This window comes from Festucalex cinctus, chromosome 9 (assembly GCF_051991245.1).
Source record: "Festucalex cinctus isolate MCC-2025b chromosome 9, RoL_Fcin_1.0, whole genome shotgun sequence".
Taxonomy (NCBI): domain Eukaryota; kingdom Metazoa; phylum Chordata; class Actinopteri; order Syngnathiformes; family Syngnathidae; genus Festucalex; species Festucalex cinctus.
The window spans coordinates 2,927,936-2,937,867 of NC_135419.1; the positions used below are offsets into that span (position 1 = coordinate 2,927,936).

At 45.5% G+C, this 9,932-nt stretch overlaps 1 protein-coding gene across 2 annotated transcripts; it reads right to left on the reverse strand.

Moving 5' to 3' along the window:
* Positions 1–816: 816 nt before the first annotated feature.
* tent5d (terminal nucleotidyltransferase 5D) lies at positions 817–9,435 on the reverse strand. Of its 2 annotated transcripts, none has more exons than XM_077532736.1 (3): positions 8,252–9,435; positions 5,300–5,610; positions 817–3,975 (listed from the first exon to the last, which is right to left on the reverse strand). In XM_077532736.1, the coding sequence occupies exons 2-3, from the start codon at positions 5,600–5,602 to the stop codon at positions 844–846; spliced, it is 3,435 nt and encodes a 1,144-aa protein (XP_077388862.1). In that variant the 5' UTR covers positions 5,603–5,610; positions 8,252–9,435; the 3' UTR covers positions 817–843. The 2 variants fall into 2 exon arrangements, with proteins under 2 accessions (XP_077388862.1, XP_077388863.1); XM_077532737.1 differs by lacking the exon at positions 8,252–9,435 and adding an exon at positions 6,898–7,047.
* Positions 9,436–9,932: the final 497 nt, after the last annotated feature.

Here is a 9,932-nt window from a genome sequence, read left to right on the forward strand (position 1 = left end):
ACATCTTCAACATTTTACTCTTGAGTAAATGAAAACAAAAGTCACATGAAACCGTCTGAGGAACGTAGTCACACAGTATTTTGGCAGTGGCGAGAACAGTCCCATGTAGTCCATGCACAATATTCATCACAGGTAAGGTCCACAGTCTTAACAAACCCAGTAAGAACACCACAGTAAGAACAGGAGAAGAACACGTCGGAATCCAAGAACCTGGAAGTACGTTTGCATGGAACTCATCTTTGGTCCCAGGTATGCCAAAGTGTTATGAGTCAGAAACATCCATCCATCCATTTTCTTGATCGCTTATTCCTCACAAGGGCCGCGGGGGGTGCTGGCGCCTATCTCAGCTGGCTCTGGGCAGTAGGCGGGGCTACACCCTGGACTGGTTGCCAACCAATCGCAGGGCACACAGAGACGAACAACCATCCACACTCACAAGCATACCTAGGGACAATACGGAGCGCCCAATTAACCTGCCATGCATGTCTTTGGAATGTGGGAGGAGACCGGATTACCCGGAGAAGACCCACGCGGGCACGGGGAGAACATGCAAACTCCACCCAGGAAGACCGGAGCCTGGACTCGAACCCGAGTCCTCAGAACTGGGAGGCGGACGTGCTAACCACTCGCTCACCGTGCCGCCCTGAGTCAGAAACAATACCAGAATATTTTTTTTCCTTTTGTTTTTCAATACTAATATTCTTGTTTGAACTTTGGAGTACAGCGCCTTGCACTCACCAAAAAGTGTGTTAGAGACGAAAGCGTGTTTTCGCTCTCATGGCAGGCAGGTTTTTACCTTTGCTGTGTGTTTTGTAGAGTTATTCATGCATGTTTCCTTTGTAGTTAAACGAGTCCCATTTGTGTATGCATGTGCAAGGGGTACGGTTGGTAAAGGACAGTTGATCCCCCTTGAGGTATGTAGTAGCTGCAGTAACTGGGTTCCGTTAGATAGGGCGTGTTGTGCTCCGCAAGGTACGGCGCAGGCTGATAGAAGCATGTGACGTGATCCGTGTTGGGGATAATATTCTGCTCCCCGAGAACCTTCAGCGCCAACACTGTGATCATGTTGAGAGTCTGGCGCCTTTCGTGGCCCATCAGACACACGGTGCTGTCGTCGACCACGCGGCGCAGCGTCATTAGGTACTGATACTTGCTTCTCTCCTCACCAATGAAGTGATTCTTCAAGTAGGACAGGATCTTCCGCTGCTGCTCCTGCACGTCGGGGAAATCAATGAAAAAGCGCGAACACATGTAACGCTCCAGTGTCTTGATTTGAGTTTCGCTGGCCGGTCGATAGTCCCGGACCAGGAGGTTGCTGTATTTCAACAAGCCGCCGCCTCGGATCTCCTCGGGATTCCTCGTGGCGATCAAGCGGTAGCGCAGGTGGTCCATGGCGGCCTCAAAGTCGCCGTACATGCTCTCGGCTAGGACCTCCACCGCAGGGACGCAGCTTGCTGCCTGCGGAGTGGCGATCTCTTCAGATACGTCTGCAGTTGTTTTCCGGGGTTCTTTGTTCTCAGACGCAGGGCTAAACGCTTCATCTGTGTCTGGAGGGGCAGGTTCACTTGGGTCTCCGAGCTGAGCGTGGGGCAGCGCATTTGAGGTTGCACTCGGGAGTGTGATTGGAAAAGAGACGGATTCTGGAACCTCGCTCAACAGGGAAACATACGTCTGTTCTATTTTATCCTCCAGTTGTAGGACAGGGACTCGGCGCAGGGTAGTGGGTTCGACAATCTGTTCATCGCTGTCTGTGGTCGAGGATATCTGAAAGACGGCATCCTCTGATTCCGCTGGAGGACTGAAGCAGAGGAGGGGAGGGCTGAGGCAAGGAGAAGGAGGAGTTAGACAGACAGGGGGAGGGCTGAGACTGAGCATAGGCGGGGTGAGGTAAGGCGGTGAGCTGATGCTGGACGACGTGGGGCTGAAGCCCACGGACGGGGAGCTGTAACTGGTCGTAGAGCCGGCAGTGTGCAGCATCGAAGACGAGAGGCAGCGCGAGGGAGGAGTCACACATGGCGGAGGGCTGAGGCTTGGGGGCGAAGGGGTAAAACTGAGTACAGGAGGCGGAAGACATGAAACAAGGGGGGCGCCACCGTGGAAGGAGGGAGGTGATCGGGGGGGAGAGGTCTTTTGTCGTGGTGAAGTCTTTTCACTGCTGCCATTTGGCTCATCCGTGTTGTTCTCCTCTTCCTCATTGGTTTCATCTCCTGAGGTTTGTGCGGCCTCTTGGGCATTTAAGCAAGATTCATCAGCGTGTGAAACTAGTGAGTCCAGGCTATCGGGAGATTCCGAATGTTTCAGTTGCAAAGCAGTATTTTCCGCGGAAGACTGCGTTTGCTCAGCCAATTGTGGTCTCGCTTCCTGACTTTGAATGTCTGTCATGGACAAACACGCTGTAATGAACTGAGAAGATTCCGGATCCGGAGGTAGATTAGAAGTGGAATCAGGGACAGGATCAGGAGTGGCGGAAAAGTCCAGATTTGCCGAAAGGTCGCTGTCTGGGTTGCTTTCAGGTCTTGGGACTGTTGTAATCGAGTGTGTGATTCTTGTGAGTTCTGAACCAGTTACCATAACAAGACCGGGCTTAAGTCTTTGATTTCCTTTCAGATCTAGTTCAGGGCTTGAGGAAGATTTTGGATCTAAACAGGAATCCGTTACAGAGTCACTTTCAAAGGCTGTGCCTTGGTAAGGAATGGAGGTCACCTTCCTACACATCCTACGTGGAGGTTTCGGAGACGAGTGCTTTAGCACAACCATATGAGAGAGTCTTTCGGAGACCTTACAAGCCGGACTCAATGCCTTTCTTTCCAGAACGAGGCCAGGTGGCGTGAGTGTGTCCTGAGTATCTGCTGTGCTGTCAGGTGTGTCAGGTGATCTTTCAATCTGTGGTGTGTTGTGCGTTTCCAGAGTGCTGTTTCGCGATAGCGGCGCGACAGAGATGGAAGAGACGCACTCATCAGCCTGCGTGGGGTCTGGCGTTAAACATTCTTTCGATATCTGACTTTGCTCTATGTCTCCTTCAATCTCAGCATCTGTCAGTACATTGATTGGAACTTTTTTTTCATTCTCTAAAATCACGTCTACTTGAGAAGATGAGTCAACATCTGGGTTATACAAACATCGTGTTTCGTCTTCTACGCACTCTTCGAAGCTCTGAGACGTCTTTGTGTTCTCGGATAATTCTTTACTATCACGGTTCTCTGTCGCTGTTACGGACTCCACAGGCGTCGGCTGCGTGGTTTTTGTCAGTCCTGTTTCCTCTGTGAGTACTTCCTGTTTTTCAGCATTAGTATTTAAAAATACCAGTCCTGAGTGCCCGGAGCATTCGTTTGAGTCTGGGGACTGTGCCTCATCTTTGAGTTTATAGTCTGCCTCGTTGATTTCAGTGGTTGGTTGCTCTCCTGCGATTACGTCTAAGGATGCATGCCCAGGGAGTTTGGATTCATTAAGGTTTTCTTGGTTCTCTTTGAGCTCTGTGGTTGTTTTGGCTTTACTACCTCCTTCCCGTGTGACGTGTTTAGTCGATTCCATTTGATCTTGTTTTCCATGCATCTCATTTTTCTGGTCAGCGTCGGTAACGTGAGCCCCTTTCTCTAAGAGGGGTGCATTTTTCCGTTTGGGTTTTTCAGTACTTTTCTGCTTAACGTCTTTATTCTCGACCTCTTGGTCCTTCAGTGTAACATGATGCTTGTGCTGCGACTCCTGCAGGTAAGATTCGAGAAGACGATCCAAAATGATTTGGAAGGAATCAACGCTGAACTCAAACTGCCTCCTCAGCATGCTGACAAATTTGAGCTCCAAGTTTTTCCCGCTGTTGTTTGACAATGAGATGAGACTCCAGCGGTCCTGGTCATTAAAGACTTTGACCATCTTCTGGACGTAGGCCTCTTTCATTGTCGCACTGCTGATCCTCTCTCTATTGACCCCTGATGGCAGGCAGTCCAGCAAGCAACCAAGTACGGACTCTTTGATCACCTGTGGGAAAAGGGAAGCAATATGACAAGGATTATAAATAATGACTGCAATATTGCTTGCAATATTAGACTTTGGCTTCGGGTGTAATTCAATTACAAATATTAAAACCAATTCAGCCTGCTTGTGAAATAAATTGTAATGGAATTAGTTTAGATTTAAATCATTTTTTTTTGTCAAAATGAAAAGCACAAGAATCAATACTGCAGTATGAAAGAGACAGTAGCTAGAGCAGTGGTTCTTAACCTTGTTGGATGTACCGAACCTCACCAGTTTCTTAAGCACATTTGTTTTTTTGTTTTTTTTTGGGTTTTTTTCTTGTGTTTTTTTTTAAATTAAGACATAGGTATATGGTACCCTTCTTATCGAATGTGGCTCTCTTCACCTTGAATTCAGAAATTTTTGTGCTCTTGTATTCCCCATCTCCATGCAGCTTAAGACTAGTGTTGTTCCGATACCGATACTGGTATCGACAGAGGCGCGGATACTGCATTAAAACAGTGGTATCGGTATCGGTGACTACTCACAAGTAACATGCCGATACCATTAATTCCAACGCTAATATAGGATTTTGGATGCAGCATCTTGTGTCTTGCTCGTTCACGACATTCACTGATATGTGACATGCTCACTGCATGCCGATCGTAAGATATCCTATTGGCTCTTGAATGCTCTGAACCAATGGCAGGACAGCTTTTTCATGTTGAGGAAAAAACAAAACAAACTTAGGTATCGGTATGGTATCGGTATCGGCCGATACTGCAAAGCTGGGTATGGGAATCGGTATCGGGGGCCAAAAAACGGTATCGCAACAACACTAGTTAGGACGCTGACTCGCATCACTCAACTCAACTCTATATTTATAGAGCACTTTAGAACAACCACCACGGTTTTCTTAAGATGGAACCCAGGAGCAACAGATATAATGAAAACAGCAGAGGTCCCAGAATTGAACCCTGTGGAGCACCAGATCGGACCACTTTTTTTTGTTTTTGTTTTGTTTTGCTCGACATAGTTGGTAATGAATGGATTACAATAATAAAGAAAGAAAGTACACAACGTACCATCAAAATAGTCAATAGTTGACTACTGAGCGCACCAAATTCCCGGCAGCACAGATAGGCCAAGCAATATAGCGTGATCACCTGCAGCCAATGATGGCCGAGCGGGGCGTATCATCACGAATCATTTGAGTCGAGTGTGTCTTGAGACTGACTTACTGATCGAACCCAGGTTAAGAACTACTGAGCTAGAGTAACTCTGCTAAATAGAAATAATGGCATATGCAGTATTTCACTGGCTGCTTCTTTTTTTTGCGAAGACATACCTGGAACTCCTCCTGACTGGGCAGCTCCACCCCAAAAATAATATCCAGGTCTTTGTAGCTCATCCTGTCTTGGACCAGAACATGGCTTGCCGTGGAGCCATTTAGGCGCACGTCTCGTACGATGATGCCTTGCTCCCGCAGGCTAGCCCGTACGGCAATGATGATGTCTCGAGGGCGGAGCTCCAGAGTTGGAAAGTTCCCGCGGCCATGGATGGGAACGATGTCTGACAAAACCTGATGGAGAACTGCCACTTGCTCAGGCTTCAGGCTGTGGAACCGCTGACTGGATTTGATTTCAGACATGCTGCTGCCTTGAAAGGGAGGGGGGAAAAAATAGCCAACATGAGAGTTCATTCATATTTAAAGCAACAAATGTATAACTCTCCCACACACAGAGAGAGCGAGAGAGCGAGAGAGTGTCCCTGCCGGTCTGATGTCTGCGAGTCACAGCTTGGCTGACAGCTTTTCCACAATGCTAACGTGTTGACAAACGGTCACGTGTGGCCATTCATGACACTTTGCCCTGCGTAAATAAATATCCCTCTCTGCTGCAACCTGATCGTAACAAATTAGGGAGAAGTGTTTCACTGAGATAATTGAATCTGAAAAGCGTAATGCACTTTGCCGGCATCCAATGAAACTGGGACTTTATTAACACTTCCTCTCAGTCTGAAACATTATATGAATAAAGCTATCAACTACGTTTATTTGATATCTAAACTTAGTATGGCTGATAATGAAAAGCAAACAGAAAAACGAATCATGTGTATTGGTTGTGACAGCCGAAATATTTATCATTTGATTGTTTCCATGAGCAGTGCAAGGGTTAAGCTGAATGAGTCATCGCCAGCAGACTTCATTAATCACAGCAACGTCACAAATTAAGGACACACATCTGTTTTCGTGTCTGTGTGCGCACGGCATGCAAATATGCACATTTCACGAACATCAACTCCTGCATGTGTCTCACCCCCCCCAAAAAAACAAGCTTTTCTATTACCCCTCCGGAAAAAAAAAAAATGGAGCAAATGAGTTGAGGGTTTGAGATCAGATTGCTCATTTTGTTTGGTCATACAGGAAGTTGCACCGCATGCAACCTCAACAGAAGCACTCATCGGTCAGTCGTGGCAAATTACCCGCATTTTTCAATGAACCAAATTACATCCGTCCGTGTCACGAATCGCAGCGTGCGCTTGAGGGCGCATGTCAAGCGTTTCAAGGGGAGCAAGTGCGTGAGTTTGACTGTGAAAATGTGATACATGGCAGCCTGTTATTAACCGCTGTTTGCTTTAACCAGTAGTCGTCACCGATTGCTACGGCTGAATACGGATGATTGCTGTGATTTGTCAACACTCTAAGTAAACACTGGGATGCTAATGAACAATAATGGGTTGCACTCTGACAATCATTTGTCAGACTTCAAAGACTGTAGCAGCCAAAAAGACAGTCTTTACAAACCTAGATTGCAATCCATCTGACAGATTCAGTAAACATGAATTGCCACTTTTCTTTCGAAACAATACTCCATTCTCCAACTATAAAGTGACATAACCAAAATACATGTGAAGTGCTTATTAGAGAGAAATATGTATGCTTACCTAAAAAAAAAAAAGGATTTCAGTCTGGAAAAATCACACAAACAGAGGCAATAAACCTGGTCCTTAGGCACTGACCATAAAAACAATAAAGCCACATCTTTGGAAAGCAAACAGCCATTGCAGGATCGCTATACAGCTGGCCCCTTTCTCTCTCTCTCTCTCTCCCGTCACACTCTTCTGCAAACTTGCAGCCCGAGTGACTCATGCAGGCGTATCAGCCCAGCTCACACATAATGCTCAGGGTTGGTACACAGACCTCAATTTAAAACAAAACACGGAGAAATTGTGTCCTCACGTTGCTTTCTTGAAACTCAAGTGGTTGGCGCAAAGCCCTATTCTGTAGAACTCGACTGATTCTGGTGACTTGTTGTTTTTGCAACTATAGTGCAGGTTGTTTACTCGTGAATTAGCACCATTATACAGTTTCATAGTCAATCGCTAACACTCAAAGTGAGCCAGAGGTCTCCTTGATTCCATTAGAGCAGGGGTGTCCAAACTTTTTCCTCTGAGGGCCACATACAGAAAAATAGAAAGCTTCAAGGGCCACTTTGATTTATTTATTTTTTTTAGTTATTTATTAACACATTCATTGCCAGACCAGCAAAAAAAAATATGCATCATTTGACGTCTTTTTCCGTCAATGGCAGTGAATGAGTTAAACATGGTAAAAATCAATGAAGCAATTATAAATTGTTGATATAATGTACAGTTACTTATTGAAAACTGCTAACAGTCACAGGGCAAACAGTGACCCCTGTGTGCCACTATAATGGATAATGCCTCTCCACTGAGCAGCAGCTGATCCCAACTTGACAATTCTGAACCACAAGAACAATCGGTCGTCAACTCACCACACTTAACAACCATTAATGTGATGTTTTCACATTTTTTTCCCATTAATAATTAACCATTAATTAATGAGACGTTTTCACAAATTGGACGTTGACACCAAGAAACAAGTGGATGAAACTATTTTTTTATTTCTGGAACTGAATTATTAGCTGCAATTTTGTGTCTTTGCGTAGCTAGAAATGTTTAATCCACTCTCTCTCTCTTTTTTTTTTTTTTTTTTTTTTTTTAATAGCATTGAAAAATTATTTTCAGTATTTGGTGCGGGCCACCAAAAAATGTATGGCGGGCCACAAATGGCCCTCGGGCCATAGTTTGGACACCCCCGCATTAGATCATTTCAGGCTTTCCACTAGTTAAAAGTGAGATGCCAGGGAAAGGTAATTAAAGACACGCCAGGATAAGTAGCATTGGCACTTTTGTGGGAGGTTCAGGTTCACTTCCGATCAATAATGCATGCAGCATGAAGTGAATGAAGCAACGTCATAGTGGTGACTGGTCTTACCTGTTGCTGAGGCAGAGCGGCTGCCTCCTCTTCTCACAGCGGGGGATCAAGCCTTTGTGGAACCACCGCGATTCACGTCTGGATGGTCTGAGAGTCTTTTTATTTATTTTTTTAAATTATTTTTATTTGAAAGTCTCGACCCACGTTGGTGAAGCTCTCTGCTGTTGTTGCTGTTGCTTCTGCAAGCGTCTCTGTCTCTGTCCCTGTCCAGACATGTGAGGATGCTCCCACTTCTCCCGGGCGCTGTCCACGAGGCGTTTGGTGCTGAAATGACTCCACGCAGTCCTCGCGCTCTTGTTTTCCTCTCCGGGTGCCCGGAGCGTAACGCAGTTTCCATGGCGACCTGCCGTCATTCACTTATGGCTGGGGAGTATGTGCGCGCGTGCGTGTATGTGTGTGTGTGTGTGTGTGTGTGTGTGCGCGCACGATGAAGCTGAGCGAGTTACACGCATTGACTGCACGTCACAACAGTGGCAGGCATCAACAACCATTTCTGATTTGAATTATATTTAGAACGAGCGAAAATGCATGACGATATTTTTGGAACTGTATGTAAGGTCACTGAGTTTGCTTCGCGCATGTGACCCGCCATTTCTCCCCCGAAAGGGCAGCTGAACTAGTGAATAAAAAAAATAAAATAAAATAAAAAAAAAACAGTTTCAAACATTTTCCCCCTCGCCCACAGTCAGAAATGATATCTGGTGTCCAGCTATGAGTCATCCGTGCTGCTCAAGCTTCTTTGACCCATCCGTTAATCCCACCCAACTCGGCCACTGCACGTAAGCACACGACGGACCTTTCACATCAATTATTTTTAAATCGTTAGCAAATATAGTCTACCCTCCAACATAAAGCGGCCATTGCAAGGCGTTCTCGGTGTTTTCGTGTGTGTAAATGCGCATTAAAAAAATAAAATAAAATAAAATTACTGTGTCAGAAAACCGCGGGGAATATGTTTTATACTGGGTGCGTCACAAACAAGTGACAAAACACACAAGGGAAAACATGAAGATAAAAGGCGTGGTGGAAAAAAATAAATGTCAAATTACTCGTTCACAAGAACAGAGAGCATAAATTACGTCACTAGACCTGCCCCACAACCTAGCGATTCCGCGCACAAACTATTTTTAGCCCGGACTGAACTTGTTTGCTTCGGACACGCGCATCTGTCTACTTCGAGAACACTCGTGACGTAGGAGGCGCGGTCACGCGATGCAAAATCGTGAGCGATTTGACGAGGATGAGAGGAAGGCGGGAGTCATCGAGCAGCTTGTCTTCGGGGTCGTTCCTCCCTCATCACAAGGCCAATTTACGTTAGTCGCTTTGAATAGATATCATATTTCATTCACTATTAAGTAAAATGACACATAATTATTTATTCTTTGCCGGCACGTTATAAGAGCGACTATCCAATTGAGCGTATTGACTCTGTTTTGGAGACTGTTTTGCCATTGCCAGTGCTGAATTGCCTTTTGTGTAAAGACTAATATAAGATAAGCGTTCACTTTGCAGCAAATGGTGGTTAATGTTTGTAGTTTTAATTTGTCATTTTCCCAGCAGATACAGGCAATGCAACAACAGTGACTTCTGAAAGAGTGGCAAAGGTGGTCACATTCTGTACTTACAGTAAAAAATAAAATAAAAAATAAAAAAATAAGATAAAAAAAGATGACATTTTTTT

Coding starts and splice junctions, on each gene's coding strand:
- tent5d (XM_077532736.1), bottom strand. CDS start 5,602: ATGTCTGAAATCAAATCCAGTCAGCGGTTCCACAGCCTGAAGCCTGAG. Junction 3,976..5,299: donor CCAGTCAGGAGGAGTTCCAG/GTATGTCTTCGC, acceptor CTTTTCCCACAG/GTGATCAAAGAGTCCGTACT.